We start from the raw sequence: 20,350 nt of genomic DNA, 5'->3' as shown, positions 1-20,350 counted from the left end.
GGAAAAAAAAAAAGGAAAAAGTTATTTATTTATTTTTAAACTTTTAAAATTTTTTTCTAGCTGTTTTCCCCTCAATTTTTTTTTTTTTTTTTTTTTTTTTTTCCCCTTTTCCCGACCCGGAGAAGGGAAGGGAGCTGCTCCGGTTTGCAAAATCAAAGCATGGCGGAGGCTGGCGGTGAGAAGCGTCCTCCCCGCAGCATCCAGCGGCTCTGACAAGCGGAGCCGGAGGGGGTGGGGGTGGGCGGAGGGGGGAGAGCATGGGAGGGAGGGGGCGGCCAGTCCTTCCCCCTGCACTTGTCAGACGCGGATGGGACTGGCAAAGTTTGTTTGAATAAAAGAAAAAAAAAAAAAAGCCAAAAAAAAAAAGAAAAAGGGGAAGAGCAGGAGGAGGGGGAGGGAAAAAAAAAAAAAAAAAAGATCCTAGAAATCCAAAAAGGCTCATCTGGGAAGGAGAGAGAGGAGAGCGAGAGGAAGCGGGATGCAACTCAACCTGACGCTGATCTGCTTCGTCTTCGGGGGGTTCCTCCCCGACGCCGCGGCCCGGCGGGAGCAGATGGACACGGGGCAGTGCGACCTGCCCCGCGCGGTGAGCCGGGACGGGCGGGCGGCGGGCGGGACACGGCACGGGGACCCCGGGCTGCGGGACCCCCGGCTGCACCCTGCGCCTCGGGCACCGAGGGCACTGCGCTGGCCTCCTGCGACTCACCGGTCCCCACTGCCCTTCTGCCACTGATGGGTCCCCACTGTCCTTACCCCACTGACCGATCCCCTCTGTTCTTCCACCTCTGACCAATCCCCACTGTCCTCCCCCCATTGATGAGTCCCCACTGTCCTTACCCCGTTGATGGGTCCCCACTGTCCTTCCACCTCTGACCGATCCTCACTGTCCTTCCACCACTGATCAATCCCCACTGTTCTTCCACCACTGATGGGTCCCCACTGTCCTCCCCCCATTGATGAGTCCCCACTGTCCTTACCCCGTTGATGGGTCCCCACTGACCTTCCACCACTGATGGGTCCCCATTGTCCTTACCCCGTTGATGGGTCCCCACTGTCCTTACCCCACTGACCGATCCCCACTGTTCTTCCACCTCTGACCGATCCCCACTGTGCTTCCACCACTGACCGATCCTCACTGTCCTTCCACCACTGACTGATCCCCACTGCCCTTCCACCACTGACCGCTCCCCACTGCCCTTCCACCACTGACTGATCCCCACTGTCTTTCCACCACTGATGGGTCCCCACTGTCCTTCCACCTCTGACCGATCCCCACTGTTCTTCCACCACTGATGGGTCCCCACTGTCCTTCCATCACTGACCGATCCCCACTGTCCTTCCACCACTGATCAGTCCCCACTGTCCTTCCATCACTGAACAATCCCCACTGTCCTTCTCCCGTTGATGGGTCCCCACTGTCCTTCCACCACTGATGGGTCCCCACTGTCTTTCCACCACTGATGGGTCCCCACTGTCCTTCCATCACTGACCGATCCCCACTGTCCTTCCACCACTGATGGGTCCCCACTGTCCTTCCACCACTGACCGATCCCCACTGCCCTTCCACCACTGACCGATCCCCACTGTCTTTCCACCACTGATGGGTCCCCACTGCCCTTCCACCACTGACTGATCCCCACTGTCCTTTCACTACTGTCTGGTCCCTGCTGTCCTGCCACTGATGGGTCTCCACTGTCCTTCCACCACTGATGGGTCCCCACTGTTCTCCCCACAGCAAGGAGAGCTCAACTCCTTCCTCTGGACCATCCGCCGTGACCCCCCTGCCTATCTCTTCGGCACCATCCACGTGCCCTACACACGGGTGTGGGACTTCATCCCCGACAACTCCAAGGCCGCCTTCCAAGCCAGCTCCAGTGTCTACTTTGAGCTGGACCTCACGGACCCCTACACCATCTCTGGGTTAGCCAGCTGCCAGATGCTGCCCCACGGGGAGAACCTGCAGGACGTGCTGCCCCGGGAGCTGTACCGCCGCCTCAAGCGGCACCTGGACTACATCAAGCTGATGCTGCCCCACTGGATGACCCCAGACCAGCGAGGCAAAGGGCTCTATGCTGACTACCTCTTCAATGCCATCGCTGGCAACTGGGAGCGCAAGCGACCCGTCTGGGTGATGCTTATGGTGAACTCCTTGACGGAGACGGACATCCGCTCAAGAGGAGTGCCCGTGCTTGATCTCTACCTCGCTCAGGAGGCTGAGAGGATGAAGAAGACAACGGGTGCTGTGGAGAGGGTGGAGGAGCAATGTCACCCACTGAACGGGCTCAACTTCTCCCAGGTAAGGAGGCTCCTAGAGCTGGGGGCTGTTGTACTTGTTTCGGTCAGTTTATAGGGGTGAACCCCAAGCCTGTTGCGGCGGGATGGGTCACTCACAGACCTCAGCAGCCTTTGTGTCAGGCTGACCATTCTCCACTGCATCAATGCGTGCTGCCTGCAAAAATCTTGTGGTGGATATGCTTGGCAAGTTTGTCATGTATTATTTGAGAGGCAAATGTCCAGGGTGTGAATGTGTGTGTCACTGGCTTGCTACTTGTGAGGGAAACTTCTGCACCTCCTGTCTTGTCCCGGCGCTGGGGAAAAGTGCTTTTTTTGTTTGTTTTTAAGTAAAGCAGTTTTGTGGTACTTGGCAGGAAGAGGATGAAGCCTGAGCAGAGAAAAAAAGAAATTTCAGCATTGTTCAAATAGGTTTAAGTATGTGCAAACTGTCGGTCTTCTTTTTAGGAGCAGCTCCAGGTCAAAACAAACGTTTCCCTCATGTACTGGGGGAAATCAAGTGTTCCATCTGCATGGACTTTTTTTTTTTTTGTTTTAGAGTAGGTGAAGTTCAGCAAAAAGAGAAGGATGTAGATGAAGAAACAAAAGTTATTGGTGTAACTGGACTCCAGAATTCTTTCAGTGGATTTAGCTTTAAACAACCAAATACTAAGCCTTGCAATCTATTTCATTTCAGTGGATTAATCAGGAGCACAGTCACAATTGACTTTGCTTTGTGAAACTGTTTATATGAAATCAGATTTACTAGAAATTCAGGAAATGAACGTGTGTGGAAGAAAACAAATAATCCAGGGGAAATTGAAGACGGTGTCAGTTACTGCTATGATATTTCGTTTATAACCTGCTTTTAGTCATTAGTTTTGGATCAGCCTGGTTCCAGCTTTGTCTTAACTGTCCTAGTTTGAGGAAAAAAATCTTGTTGATGTGGGAATAAGGATTAAACCACTGATGTTTAGTGTGATTAAAATGTCCTTTGAGTGCCTTCACCCCCTTCTCCCCTGAAGTCTAGTGAGAACTGTTTTAAGGGGACGAACTCTGTCTTTCACTAACATTTAATTCATCACACTAGACGTATATCTCTGCATACAGCCTTCAGAGGAGAAGTTTGGTTGCATATGCTTTTGGAGGGCTTTTCTTTTTTATCAACAAAAATGGTTAAAAGAAAACCCCTCAGGACCTTTGCATTAATTAACACAGACAGAAAGCAAGGAATTAGTTTTACCCTGTTCTGTTTGTGGTTACATTCTCTGTTGAACCCCTTCTTTAAGGTGAGGTAAACGTAATTAACCATTCCAGACATCCAATAGCATTTTGTTGTGTTAGGTTAAAAATGGCTATTAGAATCAAGCACGTGAAAGCACTTGCTTAAAAGTGTACCACTTAGAAGGCTTTTAAATGTGAAACATATTACATTTTTTTCTTTTGAGAGAGAAAGTGAGTGACAAGAGAGAGGAAAAGGGGCAGAGTGCAAAACTCACTGCTGCCCTTACCAGTATTCTGTTTTCCTCACATTCACTAAAATTTAAATAGAAACAACATTTTCCCCTTGATTTTGCTACAGTAGTAAATTAAAAAAGAACAGCAGAAGCTTTACTGCTACTAGGAAGTAAAAGACAATAGTTTGTGCAAAAAATCTGTGATGATTAAAAAAATACATTACATTACTATTACAGACAATTGACATTGCTGCTGAAATAGATCAGTGTTCAGGATCTTTCCTAGATTGAAGCTTTTTCTGGAAACAAGGCCACCAGAACTACATGAGACAAAATTAAGCAAAACAAACCTAATATTTATTTTCTCGCTTCCTCTAGTTTTCATGCATCCTGACACCTGGCTAGTTGTTTAACAATAGTAATTTGTAATGTTATCACACCGTCTGGCAGTCCTACTGCTTGCTGTATTACTGTGCTAATTTAGTGGAGTGGATTACTATTGGTAGGTTGCACCTCCCAATTCCAGGTCTTGGAGCCTTCCTTAAGCAACACATAATTAAAACACACTAAAATGGAAATCAGAAATTGAGCAGCTTTTGTCTTCCAGGGTGTTTGCACAGTTGATGAGAACATCTGTGATAAATTACAGTCCCAAATCTGCTAAGGGCATCAGCAGTTTTTACCTGTTTTCAGCATTACTGTTGCGGGAATGCTACGTGTAGTTTATGCATTCAGAATTCAGGTTTTAATACTGTGCCTTGCTGAATCTTGTCAATGCTTTTGTTTCCCCCATCCCCAAAGTCCAGTATTTTTGCCCTTAGCAAATTGAAAAAGAAAAAAAAAGCCTTTTTTTTTAACTTCTTCCCCTCAAAGGCAGCTTTGTGCTACTGCAAATATTTAATCTGACTCTGTGCACCAAATCTGTTAATCTGATACCGTGCGGAGGAGGAAATCTAGGAGTGGTCCCGGTGTGGTACTTGGTTTTGATCTGCTCTGAAAGAAAGTGGATACACTTGCATTTTTTGACCAGCAATGATCTTTGAAAGTTCAGTGTGTGGCTTTGAAATGTTGATTGTTGTAGCTGGATGAAAAGATTAAGGTGGCTCATATTATTGGCAGCTTCCTGGAGAGCCAGCTCTTGCAGGTAGAGCAGGGCGAATTGTTTTCTGTTGTACACCCAGAAACTTTGATGCTCCGCTCCCTCTGAAGTCTCTGCTTGGTGTTGCATGCCAATCTCCGTAAGTGGCGCTGCCCTCATCACTCTCCTTTCCTGCTAACCATCTGGTTTCCTGCACAGCTCATGGAGGGAGCATCCTCACTCACCCAGGACTCTGGCAGGTGCTGGTCTCGGATATTGTATAGCTTGTGGCAGGATGTCTGAATCGGAGCAGAAGGCTGTGGGGCTGGCAACAGGGAATTTGGGCCAGGTTTGGGTCAGGTGGAAATTTCAGCCCTCCTTGGTATATGAAGTTTCAAAGTTTTCACTGAAGGTGGGATGGAAGAGCCGAGAGGCAGGTGAAGAAGATGAAGCTTACAACTTTTTTGTTTGAAAGTGTAGATGTTTATCACAGAATCACAGAACAACCAGGTTGGAAGAGACCCACCGGATCATCGAGTCCAACCGTTCCCATCAAACACTAACCCATGTCCCTCAGCACCTCATCCACCCGTGCCTTAAACACCTCCAGGGAAGGTGACTCAACCACCTCCCTGGGCAGCCTGTTCCAGTGCCCAATGACCCTTTCTGTAAAGAATTTTTTTCCTAACGTCTAGCCTAAACCTCCCCTGGCGGAGCTTGAGGCCATTCCCTCTTGTCCTGTCCCCTGTCACTTGGGAGAAGAGGCCAGCACCCTCCTCTCTACAACCTCCTTTCAGGTAGTTGTAGAGAGCAATGAGGTCTCCCCTCAGCCTCCTCTTCTCCAGGCTAAACAACCCCAGCTCTCTCAGCCGCTCCTCATAAGGCCTGTTTATTTACAGATTGGCTGGGAAAGTGCTAAATCAAGCAGGCCAGAACTGAGAACAGCTGGTGAGGGATGGTTGGCATGCAGAGCCTTCTCCTGGTGGAATTCCAGCAGAGGCACTGCAGCCGGTGCCATGCCAGGCTCTGAGGACTTGTCCTCCAAGGGACAGCTCAGGAGAGGGCTAAGCTTTCCCATTGTCTTTGGGACCCTCACATAAGTCTGTGGTGAAAAGAAGCTCTCTCCAGGCTGACATACACAGTTGTTGGAGAAGGAGGATGACTTCTACAGCTGTTCATGTCCCTGATCGCCCTGGGCTGTGGTGGGAGCCCTGCTCAGCCCCAGGGGTGAGCGCCCTCAGGCAGCATCACATCCCCACTAAAGCCCTGTATGGTCAGCAAAGGGAAGGTCTTACTCCTCTGCCCCAACTGCTCTGCCCTGGGCAGGTGGATGGTAGCCCTCACTCCTGTTTGCTCCTGTCCCTTTGCAGTATCCCCAGACAAAGATGCGGATATCCCTTCCTCCAAGTTAGAAATAAAATCCTGCTCTCATCTCATCTTGAGCTCATTCTTCTCAGGGAAAAGATGTGTTCAGCCTGTGCCAGACACCCTGAATCCCAATGTTCATGAGGGGAATTTTGTGTCAGGGCTAGACTTCGTCCCAACCTGTCGGCAGGGGACACTGTCAGGTCAAAGGGGAGCCCCCAGCACCTCCTTTTCTCTCCCTGCGCTGATCGGGGCTTGTGAAGCCCTGGCTCCGGACTGCTCCAGACTGTGTCATTTCCAACTGTAGGGGGAGATGTTAAATATCAAACCAGTGTTGATTGGATCAGAGACGGCCTCAAAGAAAGAATCTTTAGACTGTGCCAGATTAAACTTCACACTTCACCATTCTTCCCCTTTCATTTCTTTGCCGCCTCATTCTCTGCACAAATAAACCTCGTCTCCCTGCTTTCTACCAATGAGACAGCATTCAAGGGGCAGGAATGACTTTGTTAACAAAATCAGTCTTCATTTCCCAGGTCCTGCTGTTCCATCACACCCTGGGACATGGCAGCTTTGATTACTCTAGTGATAGGATTAGAGGGGGAACAAGTGCTGGTTAATAAAAGGCCAATGGGTGGTCCATCACATTTGGGCACCAACAGATCTGCAGTCCTGAAGCTGGACCTTCAGTGGCAAAACTGCACGAAACAGTAGTGCGTAGATGGGCTCGCAGCCTGGACTTGCTGTTCCATCTCCCCTGCCTCCTTGAAAAATAAAACATTTCTGTGTTCACAACACTGGGACTCTCAAAGCTGACAGGGTCCAGTATAGCTGACTTCGAGGGAAATTTGCCTGTTTATACTAATGAAAGATCCAGGCTCAAAGTCTTCTAAACCAGATTAAAGGGCTCAGTTGCAGAGCTAGTTGACTTTTGACAGCCTGTGCAGTTTATTTGAGGGAGTATTATTGGTTTATTTTATTTATAGGAAAAGGCTTTTGATTAATAGAAATTGTGTCTTTTTGGGTTTTGCTTTTAAAAAAAACCAGACTTCATGAAGAAGCCAAGAGTGATCAAAAATAACTTAATCTCTTCTGATTGTTGAATATTGCTGAGTGAAGTGTTGTTAAAAGGTTTGATTATGCATAGTTATGCGTAGTACACAAAAAACTTGCTGGCTTTAATGAAACTATCACCTTCTTCACACTACCACACCCCAGGGTAAAAAAATTCTAGCAGTAGAATTAACCTTGGGGTAGAAATTCATACAGCAGAAATAGAAATCCTTCCATTTAACTCCCTTTGAATACTCATGGAGCTGCTTTACGTCTTTACTGGGGGAACTGCTGAGGGTGAAACTATGCAGGTATTAACACTGCAGTAGTCACAGTAACACCTGAAAGGATCAGCAGCTGACATTTTATAGCTGTAACTAACTGTACGTGTTGCTCTTTACAGCCAGTTACTGTGTGCTTCTTCACCACAGCTCCCTTGAAAGGCCCACCCTGGCGTTTGATGCCTATTAAGAAAAAAGGCAGTGAGTTAATGATGGCTGGAGGGGCAGTTGGCAATTCATCTATTATATTTATTGTGTATATAACTGCAAGAAGTGTTTGTAGAACAGGTTAGATGTAAGCCCTTCCTTTCCCTCTGATCCTTCGCACCTCCCTTGGTAAGATCCAAGGCCAGGACAGGTGTACTGGCTGATTTGTTTGCAAAATTATGGGTGCTGCTTGTGATTGTTTTTAGGCAGGAATTGCATCTTTGTAAAGTGGGTTTTAACAGGAAAAAAACCTCAGAAAACAGCAGTGACCAAGCCTGGCACTTGGGGGACTCCCTGCCCTGTTTGAGGCAGCTAAGAGTTACTAATGTATAGAAGTGAAATTGCAGAATTGTGCCATTTTTTCCCTGTGTGTGTGGCGAGAGGTGAGTGAGGTCAGAGCATGGTCTTTTTGTCTCCAGCTCCCTGTCCTGGCAGCAGGGAGCTCTGGTTCCAATACAGTGTGTGGGGCACAAGGAACACCCAGGCACGTGCTTTGCTTCATGGAGGAGATTCAGTCCCTGAACTCTGCTTCAGCAAAGGGGATCAGAAGAGGGACAGATGACCCAAATCCATTCCCACACTTAGGCAATAATGCTGCTTTCAAATCCCTGTGGGATCTTGCCTGGAGCAGTTTGCCATCTCCGAGCTACTCACCCAGTAAGTGCAAAATATTCGGCTCTTCAGTAAATAATGTTTCCACAGTGATGATTTTCTCTCTGTTTGCTGATAGATGCTGTTGCAACAGCAATCAGGGTCCTGCCCTGGGCTTAGAGTGCTTTGCTTGTAAACAGAACGAACCATTGACCTTAAAAACCTCAACTTCAAGTATAGTGCAACCTACAGTCCTCAGAAAGTCTTTAACAGCCTCCCCTCAGCTCCCTAGTGAGTAGCAATCCATGTTATAAAGCCAGCCCACATCATTCAGGCTCGTCAGAGGTTCCTGTATTGAAAAGGCCAGAAATTATCTTAAGCAAGGGCATTCATTCACCTTGCACTCCTGTGGAGACAGTGATCAGTGGCACGGCTCCTGGCAAAGCATATTTGGGAACTTCAGAAAGACGTACTGTAAAATAACAGGTTTCCCCTGTGGTAGACTTTACACTGCAAGCCTTTATTAATCTTTTCACTGTCATTAGGAGTTGATGAGAGAGGTAAAAGGCATAAGAAATCACTGCTTGAGCCACATGAAATTGGCGTGATATCTTTCATCTTTTAGCCCTATTAGAGGGGTTCGCTGCACGCTTGGATGAGGGACTGTAAAATGACTTCCCTAGAGCATGGTGTTTAAGATAGCACAATAATGGAGATTTTCAGCAGTGACCAATGTTTTGGCAACTTCATTTTTTTAACTTTTGAGAGTCAGTGTTAGAAGAGCCCTGTTTTACAGGGAAATGTGCCTTCTTCATGTCCACACACTTCCCCAACTCTTTCAACCTGACAAGTAATTCAGATCCCAGATGCTACTAGACTTAAAATGTGCAGAAAGCACTATGGGTTGATCACAAACCTTCAATCTCTTTCTGAGCATCTCGGATTATTTATAGGTTACGGTCACTAAGACATTTTTCTGAACATGGCAACAATTTGTGAACCTAATCCTCTTTCTGTAACCCATAAAGCATTATGGTTTCCAGCTCGCTTGAGACACCAGAAATTAAACTGGTGCCTGCGGAGCTTTAAACTGCAGATATCGGTGTTTGAACTTAGCATCTCAGTTCCTGGATTGGAATTGGAACAAGGCTATGCTCTGCAGAGTGGAAACAGGCATGCAACTGAAATGCATGGCTGGTTGTGTCCGTCACAACAGCTAGTAGTTATGGCATCTCATTGATCTCTGTGGATTTGCTTTTTCTGCTGTTCAAGAGAACAATATAGCTGCCTTGTGTTATTCTTTATTGGATCTAGTTGTCATTTAAAGGCACAGAGAATTAGAAGTGATGCGATTAATACCTGTGTCAGAAGCTCAAGCAGGAATTAGCAGATGACTGCTGCTTTTATCAGTAGTTATTCCAACAGCAGTCCTTACTATTTGGGTTTCCAATTTTTAGAGCTTCTGCTGTGAGTCATTTCAGGACTTCTCGCACAATATAAATGAAAGTTGCTAAAAACTGTAAATTAAAACCATGTGTTCGACATTTTGGGATGGATGTTGTATGACTTGAGGAGGCTCATTAACAGAAGTATTTTTAGTTTGAATGAGATCAAAGACCCTACATTTTCCACTCTTAGGGTCATTTAACATAGGCCTAGACACCCCATTTCTCATCATACATAGACTCCCATAGGCCAGTTATGCCTGAAGAAATCATCATCCCTGAAATATTGTAATTAGATTTATTATCAGTGGACCACTGCTGATCACCTCTGTTCAGGCACTGGAACAACACTGAGGGCTGAAGTGTCTCGCAGATGCCAGAAGGGAGTTTTATTACTCCCTTCTTCAAAATCAGGATTGCAGCCCCTGCCAGTGGGTAGTGGTGTTAGAAGTGAAAGACCATTGTTATGAATCAAATCCTATATGTTTTACTCATTCCAGAGTGTCCCCTGAATCCAGGGGTAACACAGAACCATTTCCAGAAACACCTACTGACAAATAGAGAAAGGATTATAAAAAAAAAAAATAAAGAAAACCAAAATGTTCTGAATTCTTCTTTTCCTAGGCTCAGTTAATGTGGAAGTTACAAAACATTTCAAATGAATTCCAGTTCAGAGCTTCTTTATGCTTAGATATCTCTGCAAAATCATAGAGTTCATTGAGATGGGCATGAAAAAACATTAGCAATTCAGTCAGCTAACATGTTAGCTGCAACAACACAATTAAGGGAACAGCACTGAATGCTTTATGTTTTCCCCAGATTGCATCAAACTTGCTTCTTCTACCCTAACTCTTGTATTGGGGCACCCGTGAGACACAGATATCCCCAATAAAACAGAGTAGAAGCTGCCCTCATAGAGCAAAGTGATATTCATCACGTTCCCTTTGTAAGCCAAAGAATGAGAAAAAAGAAGTAAATCTTCCAAGTTATTTTCAAGCCTCTTTCCATTTTAATAAAAGTCAAGTTACGAGGAACGCAGGGAAAATATTTCTTTAAAGCAGGAGATTCTATGTCGTGAAAGTATCCCTTCAATATTTCAGAGACTATATTAAACCCAAGGTCTCCATTAGGCTCCCTCACTTTTGTTAACAATCACAATGAAGACTGATTATTCTCTGTACACTTTCTGCCACTGCACAAATTTTGCTTTCCTTTGATTTCTTGCAGGCTTTTCCTATTACAGGTGACAGCATAATAGTGATGGGGAATATTTATTTAAATGTGAGGCAAAATGCTCACAGTATAGGAGTTTGCAGAGTCAGCAGAGGGGGAGAGGGCAAAAGGGTGATTTGAGAAACATGCCCAACCTTTTGAAGGCCTTTATATTTCTGGCATGTGATCGATTTACCATTTTAAGAATGATCGTTGTGATTAATGTTATTCCAGCAGTGAATTGTGATGGGACACATCCCATTGTGTCCCACTGGTTGTAAAGAACTGGTAAAATCATCATTGCGCTATTAATTATGGAAGAGTGAAGCCTTACAGAATCTGAAGAGCTGGTCCTGACATACCGGGAGCCAACTGGAATGCTGGCTTGTAGTTTGCTTTGAAGTTAAGGTAATTCTTTATTTTTGGGATATCACAGGAGCAAGAGAGGCACAGGTGTGCTAAAGAGTCTCAAAATTATTGTTTCTGTAAGAGTTACCTATACAGAAGGTCCTTTTTTTTTCAAAATTTCTTTATTTCCTGGTTAATACAAGCAAAAAGCTAGAAAGAACATTCTCATTATTTGCTTGCTGAAGAATATAACTCACTAAGACATAAAACTGAAAGCAGTCTAATTTCTAGTACCAAGGTATGGCCAAAACAATTCTAATACGTCCTCGCGTTTAAACAACTGGGATCCTCTGTTAGTAGGCAGTTACAAGCAAGCTGAATTTCAATTCTTTCAGCATTTCTCCTTTCCATTTGCAGAATAGCAGGGAGATGCTTGCTCTGTGTTGTGAGCATCAGGCCTTCAGACCAGGTCACACCATTCTGAAATAATCCAGGTCTTTTGGTGGTGAGGTGAAGTTCAGAGGGTCAAGGCAGCACACATTCGCAGGCATGGAACACTATTTGACTTTATGGGTTGCCTTTCTTTCACTGTACGCAGGCTTGCACCGGCTAGCTTTTTACCCAGCTAATTGTGTGAGGCCAGTGAGGATTTTCTTTATTAACTCAAGTAGCTTGGCTGTGAAATGAGACACACTGTACAGTATATAATTCAAGCTCACTTTCAAAGGCATTTTTGTTGAAGCTGGGTAGCCAGAGAGACTTGAGCCTTTAACATGTGTGCATCTGAAACACGCTCTAGAAACTTAATAATTTAAGGTCAGCGTTTACACTGGTTCATTTTCCAGTAATGGAATAGTGCTTGCTTTAAAAAATACTCTATTTATATCTTAATGTATAAAGGTGTGTTTTTTCTGAGGAAGAAACTGACTGCTTTGAGCACTTGCTGTGTGTTAACTAGGACTGGATAAGCTCGTAAGGGACATACTATGTAGAGACTTCAGCAAAGTATGGCTCTGAAGTTGTAAGGAAGCATAGTTGGGTGCACTTGGTGTTCATTCTCAAACCTGAAAGTGTGAGTTGTTGAGAGTCACCCGTTTGTGTCTTGGGAAGTACAGAGAGCTGCAATTTCCCAAAAGGTGTCATATCTTGGCATATTTTGGATGGATTTTGTCATTACTAACAAAGAGATCCCGGTGGAAGATATCCCTAGGAATGCAAAACACAGTCACCAAAACCCACACAAGATCCCTTATCATTCTTTCTCTAAAGCTGTTGCAGATTCATTTGAATTACACTGGAAAGATTTATCTCTTATTAATGGAGCGCTCTTCATTTTTTAAAATTGAGTTGTTGTGCAACACGTGAAGCAACAATGTCATAACACATCATAAATCAGTTTCTTCACTAAAGGATTCTAGATGAGTTAATCTAACATCCTGGACACAGTTCATGAGCAGTTAACTTTAGCAGTTCTCTTTGATATATATCAGTTAAGGCAAAGCAACTCCAGCCATTACGGTGTAGAGTCAAAACTGGTTAACGGCAAAGCAAGTACAGACAAAGATTGTTCAGAGATAAAACCTTTGGCAGATCATTGAAGTGATTTTTGCTTTATATAGAACAATTGTAGCTCTAATACCCACAGTGCAGACACTCAGGGACAAAGGAAGAATACACACACACCCCCCAAACCACAGAAGGAAACCACACACAGCACTTGGTACTTGCATCTAACAGGAAAGTCAAGCTAAAGTTCACCAACCCTGACGTAGTTACCAAAGAACTTCATAGCAGGCAATGAGATTGGAAGAAATACCCTCAAAAAGGCATCCAGGAATTATTCCCATTGTTAGTGGGAGAAATTGAGAGCGTTTGATTTGAAACACAAAGTCATCCGGCAGCCTGCCAAAAGCCATATATCTCAAGGTCATGCAACATAAATAACCCCAAGGGTTAGCTCTTAAGAAGAGGGGCAGGAGGTAGCTAAACAAAAATAAGGGAAGGGATTCCTCTCTCTTTCCTGTGGATGTTCAGCATGCTACTGACAAGGTTTCAAGACCTGGCACTCCTAATGAATCTAGTGTATTAAAGGTAGTAAAACACACCAGGAGCAGGGAGTGTGGCTGAATGTAGCGTCATGGAAGGGGATATGGTATGAGACCAAGCCACTGAGTTGTCAGGCATTTTCTGCAAGAATTAGTAAGGGAGACTAATTAAAAAGGAAAAGTAATCCAGAAAAAATTTTCCTCTTGGAGGTTTAAAAAATCAATCCTTGTTATGCAGTAGAGACAACCAACATTTATTTACTGTTCATGTGGGTGGTCACATGCATTTTCCCATCCAACACACCAAAGTATCAGAGCCTTCTTACATTTTTAAAGAGAAAAGCGTAGCAACTGTCACTTCTTATAATCCATCATTCCTATTAGTCGGGGAGAATAGGGGTTTTTTTGCCAAGATTGCTTAGACCTGCGAGTGTAGCATTGAAGATAGAAGTGGGAGAATCCCAAAAGACTTGGCACCTATTCTTTTGTTTTCCAGGGTAAAGCTCAGTGCAGTTCCCACATATTAAACAAATATGCAGTCCTTGAACCTAGAACCCAAAACTGTGTCCCTGTAGTCCTCAAAATGGTGCAGGGTGTCTTTCCCACTGATTTGTGTAGGAAGCAGTTCTGTGTAGCCAAATAATTTATTAAGAGTTTGAGGCAGAAAACAGAATTGGTCAATATTCTTATAATTCTTTGTGATTTGGATAGGCTTAGAAAGCAGGCTGAGTGGAGATGCTTGTGGTTTCATGTTGAATCCTTGATACCATGAACAAAGTGAACTAAACTCACTAAGTCAGAAGGAGAATTCCAAAGTGGTTTGTTTCAGCTTTCCCTTTTGTGGTTCAGCCACCACTGCCAGTGATCACTGTAGAGAGTCCTGTATATCTGTATGGGCTGAGCACTGTTCTTTCAAAACAGAAAGGAAGCAAACTGGGCATCTGTGTAAGGAACCCTGATCCTTAACATATGCATGTAGGACATTTTTATATCTGTAGACCTTACATAAAATGTTGGAAACTGTTGCATGACTTCAGAAGTGGAACTATCCCAAATATGTTATTATTTCTGGGGCTAAGACTGTGATTTATCTGTCTATAAATTTCTCTTATCCCTTCCAAATTAATAAATTCTCTTAGAAAAAGAAATATTTGTATGTGGAGGGGCTAGAGTCAATAAGGTGGTAATGTGTAGGGGGTGTATACTGATGTCCAGGCTGACTGCAAGCTCCAGAACTCACAGTTCTTTAGGCAAGGGATTATGGGACTTATCTCCATCCCTTGGTAAATAGAGTCGTTTGAACCGTCATTGCACCCTATTTTGGTCCCTAACAAAACTGACTTTCTCAAACCCAAATGATCTTTAAAAATGGCAGAGAACATAGAATTGCATCATTAGCAATGAACCAAAGGCTTTTGTGTTGCAACAACTTTTGTTGAGGGATTATTGTGTTGAAAATCTACTGATTTTGGCACAGGCTGGAGAACTCAGCAGTTCTACTTCACATGTTCTGCCATCATTCAACAAGCAGCCCCTGTTGCTAGACATTGCAGTAGGGCAGCCAGTTGGCTTCTCCCAACCTCCTTAGGTTTCCAGATGTCATAACAAAATGAGAGAAAGAGACTTAGCCATCTTCCATGTGTTTATGCTGGAGCTGCTAGGCAGAGGCCAAGCCACAACACTGCACAGCTTTTCAAAAAGGACTTAATAGGCCACTCTGTAAACAGATCTAAATATTTGCCCCAGTGACATTTATCGCATCACACGTCTGGCGCAAGTGTTTCGCCCTTGTTTTGCTTGCGTGTTTGGATTCTCTTATAAACATTAATGAAGTGCTTGAATACAAATGAATAATCCCCCCCAACGTCTTCCCAATCTGGAGGGGAGGGGAATGGGAAGACATGAAGTAATAATAGTTCAACCTTCAACCCGTAATTGCTCAGTACATTTTGATGACAGCTCTTGTTCTCACATGCTTTAAAAGACTTTATTTGGTGTGTACATCCATGCAGAAGGCATTGCATCTTTCTTCAAAGGCAGCTGCAGCTGGGTTTGGAGGCAGTTAGCACACAGCAGTGCATCATTTGATGTTTGATTAGTCGTAGCAAGTTGACCTGCTGCTGGGTTCCCAACAGGACGGCAGAGTTGTGCCCCATATACAAGGCTTTTACTAGGGAATGTATTTAATATATTCTTCCCTAGACATCTGCTTTTGGCTGTTGGTTGGACAGAATAATGGGCCTGAAACACCTCAGATCTAAGTCCATATGGCTGTTCATCTACCTCTTGCTGGAGAACTGAGGTCATTTAGTAGCTATTTTGCAATTACCTACAGCTTGAATATGACTGGAGACAATGTGCTTCCATGTAGCCCCTTCAGTTCTTTCAATGCCTTTATGAAGGACGTAGGCCCTACACAGTGGGCAGCTTGGTCTGGCTTTTGAGTTCCTCGCTAAAGGAGAGGGGAGCTTGGGAAAGGAAAGACTGACCAAATCTTATTTCTGTAGGCTGTTAATGTGAGGGCAAACTTTATAATATTTCTATATTGTCAAATGCATGAGGCCATAAAACAAATGTGTTAGATGCCTGTTTCCTGACCATAAGTGGAGTGCATTTGTGAACCATATCAAAGGCTTCATCTCCCAGCTGTCTACAGACTGAGAAAACATCGAGTATCTCATTCGTGTATGGGAGCAGTTAGAATACTTTAGCCATGCAGTTCAAAATGTCACAGCATCTTCCATGCATAATGAATTTTCAGGATATCCTGCCAGGTGGGACAATGCTTTGCTCAAGACCTTGCTAAGCATCTTTAGTTTCTGCAGCTGGGCTTGTAGGAGTGGTGGTTTGGCATGCTTGGAAGCCAGTAATAAAAGAAACTCCATATTAGCCAAGAGGGTCTCCTTAGAGATTCCCCAAACTCATACAACTCAGCTCTCGGTTCTTCGTTAAGAGCTGAACTGCTGCATTTAAGATGTGGGACATAAAAGAAGATCGTAATGCCTAGAATATAATCAAAAGTTCATTCTTCAGACAATCTTTAAGAAAAAAATCATCCTGTGCAAGACATCTGCGAATTTGTTGTCTGCGATAGCACTAAGTGCAGAGGATTTATTTCCCAAAAATCAGTCTTTGAGAGGTCAAGATTAGTACCCAAGAGGAAAAAAAATGCATGTTTCCTTCATGTGATTAATTAGGTATAAAATGGGTTAAAAATTAATACTGTCTTTGATGCAGCATGTATATGAAGCCATTCAGTCTGTGCATACTTGTGCACTGTTAGAAAGTGCCTGTCAACTCCATTAATTATCAAATTGCTTATTCAGTCTATACATTCCTTGCATAAATCCATATCAACTTTGCCTCTTGTAACAGTATTTGTTTATATGAGCCGGAACTCTCAGTCCTGAACAGTCTAAAAAGCCTCTTGAAAGAATTTTTTCCTCTGGGCTTACAGGGATCCAGCCTAATTGCTGTTGAGAGGATGCTGTGTGGGGGTGCCTTTTGGTGGGGAGTTGAGAGTAGCAAAATTGTTTAGAAAGGTGTTCTCTTGCCACCTCTGTCCATGTTGATAATTTAAATAGAGGAGACTGAAATTGTTACAGTTCTCTGTAGCTGTGAAGTGCACACTGTAAAGAAGAAAAAGCTGGGAGAAAGGGACAGAAAAAGAATTTGCAGATGTTTTCGTTGTCCTTTGCCTGATGTGCTAACATTAATGAAGGCTTTTTTTTTTTTTTGCTAATTTGTAATCTAGTGCATTCCAGGGTCCCTGTCGCTCAAGCATTCTGCCTTTCGCTCATTTGCTGGAACACAAACATGGAAGTGTATTTGGAACTCACTGGAGCCTTACAAAAACAAAATTAAGGCAAGCTGCCAGATCAGAATCTAATATACAACATATGTTTACGGGGTTATAGTCTCTTGCCATGCTGGCTTTAGCAGCACTCCCGTGTGAAGTAGAGTAAATGCCTTCCAAGACCTTTTATCATCCATCGTGCTTATCAAAACACTAAAAATACTGGTTTTATTTCAGCAAACGTGCCTTCCCACTTGTCTGAAGGCCTTTGAATTCCGTGCCACATTTAGGATCAATGGGAGAGTACGTCTTTGGTCTTTGTCTAGTTCTCCTCCTCAACAGGACTCATCTACCTTAAGGCTGACCAGGTTTATCCACCAGTTTTACAGGCATCCCTGAACTGGATTCTTAGTTTGTAAGGACAGAGTAACGTTGACCCCCATTTGCATTGTGCATTTGTAGTGTAAGTCATGGCACTGCATGAGGAGTCTAGGAAGAGGCAAGGCTTGCCCAAGAGTCAGACACAGAGAATTGCGGTGAATGACGTGTTTTAAGCTGATTTGGGTTACCTCAACTTGTCCAAATGCAAGAGAGGCACTGATTCACACTAAGTTCATGCCACAGGCTGTAAAGAATTAGCCAGCAGTGATTCAGTTTACCTGTTCTCACTTTTTAAAATCCTGTGTTGGCCATTATGAGATTTGAACCCAAATTTAGAGGTGAAGGGAGAGTTCTTGACAAACATGTAAACATGGCCATTTCCAACCCCGAAAAATGAGACCAGGCTGGTGTTAGACCACACAAAGCCTTTAATACTTAAGGAAGAGATGTTTGCTTCAAACTTTAGCCCTCTCTTGGAAGTCTTCAGCACTACTGAAAGCATAGTAGCCAGTGGCCATTGACATGTCCAGTGAGCCTGGCTAAGGTTCTGGGGTTCCCTTCAGGACTATGTTACCTGTGCCTTACACAGTGCTGGTATCTACTCATCCAGTGGTTGCTCCACTCGATCCAGAGCAAGACAGGACCATTGAGACTGGGGCCTGCAGCAGTGAAGAGCTGCAAGCTCAAGGCAAGGACTCTTGTGGCAGTCAGAGATTTAGCAATGGGATGAGATGGGACAAGACTGTGAGGCAGAGGGAATGGAAAACAGGGACAGTTATGTCAGACTCCTCTCACCTCCTGTGGCAGCTTTGCCCAGCGTGCAGGAGACCAGCTGAAAAGCAGCTGGCAGCAGCTGGATGTGGCCCGTAGAATGGGTGATCTTTAACAGTATGTGGAATCCAGGAAAATCAAACCTGAAGTGTCTAAATATGACACTTGGTGGGTATGTGAGGCTCTGAAAGAGCAATAGCCCATCACTTTTTCTTCTCCTGGTCATTCTCCTTATGCAGGATATACCTCACAGGATCCATGAAGCATGCTAAGCCTCCTGGATGTCATGAGCTCTACATGCACAACTCTGGGTTTATCAAGGGTTGTGCTTGCAGTCAAGCTTTATTAGCAGAAGACAAGACTTGTGTGGGGCCTTAGAGGCAATCTTGACATGGGCCTTTGTGTTTCAATTATCTGCATGCAAGATGGGCAAGATAGTAGAGCTATTTATTTTTGAAACATGGTGGTTTTTTTTTTTAAACAGAAACAGTGCACATGTAATTATCTGTACTTGAGGAAAAAGAAAGTTCCTTGAAATGTCTCAATTTCAAATTTAAAGTAGTTAGGAAAACCCAAGAGTCTCGTCAGCAAAACAACATTCTGGTGACTGACCCAAATGGACATTTTTATGCTGTTAGTTCATAACAGCCCACTAAAGATAGAAAAGATTGAATTCTTAACTTTTTTCCTTGAGATACGATTGTTGTTCCCTGCTGAACTGTGCAAAGCAACAGAGGTGGAAGCTCTAAGCAGCTTTGGATGAATGTATTAAGAGAGAAAATCCTCAGGTGGCTCCTTGATCGGAGCTCTCTTAACAGAACTCCAGGATGCCTGAGTAGCAGGTTGTTTACCTTCATAGAATGTGTTCTTTACAGACAACAGGAAATTTATAGTGCTTTACAGCTTGCCCATGGGAGACTTAATATGTATTTTCATCTGATTTCCAGCAGATTAAATTTCTGCTCAATTTTTTAGTAGTGTCATGCTGTGAGCAGGCATTGTTCTTGAAGTAGTTTTGGATCAAAATGGGGGACAGGGCATGGCAGTTACACCTTAACATTTCATCAAGGACGTCTCTCCTAGATTATCTTAGCTTGAAGTTCATTTCAGGAATGAAATCACATACATGGAAGCTACACAGGCTGTAGTATAAACAGAGACCTTGCGTCTCTTGCAGCTCCAGGAGTTTGTAGCCCAGATAACTTAGCTCTCTTGCCTTTACCCTTTGACCACAGACAACCAACTTATCCTTTCGCTTGAAGAAATAGATTGAAGAGATGGCCATGGTTTGGGCTTTCAGTCTGTCATCTTTTTCTTTGCTCCCAAGAAGTATCTTCTGTCACCAAGGTGATTAGCTGCCATGTTCAGCTTTTGAATCAAAAGTTCAGCCTTCTGCTTGCAATGCTTGTTTGTCTTTACTGCTTGGTTTTAAAGCAGTTTTTGTATCTGTTCCCCGTTCTGTTTCATTTATACATCGTTTTATGTGACTGGTAAGTGCAGAGTAAGGCTTAAAAGAGTCCATCAGTAAAACTCCATGTTGGCTAGTTCCTTGGACACAGTGAATATTGGACAATGTTGTCACCCTGACATAGACCAGTATTCCAGGTCCTAATCACTTGCTCTATGCAGAAAGCATTCACTATTTGCTTTGCTGTTGCCGAAATGCAGATGTAGGTTTTGGATTATGAGATTTCAAGTTCTGAGAATCAACATGGGTTTTAATGCTTTTGATGACACAGCCAAATAGCGTTGTTATGATAAAATTCAAAATTCATCTCTGAAGCACCTCTTTCTAGCATTGCCTCATGCATTCTCAACTAGCAACGTATTCCTTTGTCTAAGTGACTTCCACTATTGGAACTTTTTCCTAACATATTTAAGGTTTTCCTTTACTACTTCCAGATGTAGTCTCTTGTTTTACCATTCTTTGACACTGTAAATATATTTTCTCTGTTATTAGTACTACTCAGTCATTTGGCTAGAGCTGTCGTGATACACAAGATCATGCTCTTTCTTTTAGAAGTCATTTATTAAAGAAACTTTTTACAA

At 43.8% G+C, this 20,350-nt stretch overlaps 1 protein-coding gene across 1 annotated transcript in view; it reads left to right on the top strand.

Annotated features, from left to right (window-relative positions):
- The first annotated feature begins 276 nt into the window (after positions 1 to 276).
- The window catches only part of TRABD2B (TraB domain containing 2B), a 288,663-nt gene continuing 268,589 nt past the window's right edge, over positions 277 to 20,350 (top strand). The window contains exons 1-2 of the mRNA XM_069863039.1: positions 277 to 586; positions 1,736 to 2,296. Of these exons, the coding sequence (XP_069719140.1) occupies positions 479 to 586; positions 1,736 to 2,296 (669 nt within the window). The 5' untranslated portion in view covers positions 277 to 478. The remainder of the gene's footprint in view (positions 587 to 1,735; positions 2,297 to 20,350) is intronic.

The sequence above is a fragment of the Phaenicophaeus curvirostris genome, chromosome 8 (genome assembly GCF_032191515.1).
Source record: "Phaenicophaeus curvirostris isolate KB17595 chromosome 8, BPBGC_Pcur_1.0, whole genome shotgun sequence".
Classification (NCBI taxonomy): Eukaryota; Metazoa; Chordata; class Aves; order Cuculiformes; family Cuculidae; genus Phaenicophaeus; species Phaenicophaeus curvirostris.
The sequence above is the reverse complement of the archived record's forward strand: the minus strand, read 5'-3'. Positions and strand labels throughout refer to the sequence as shown.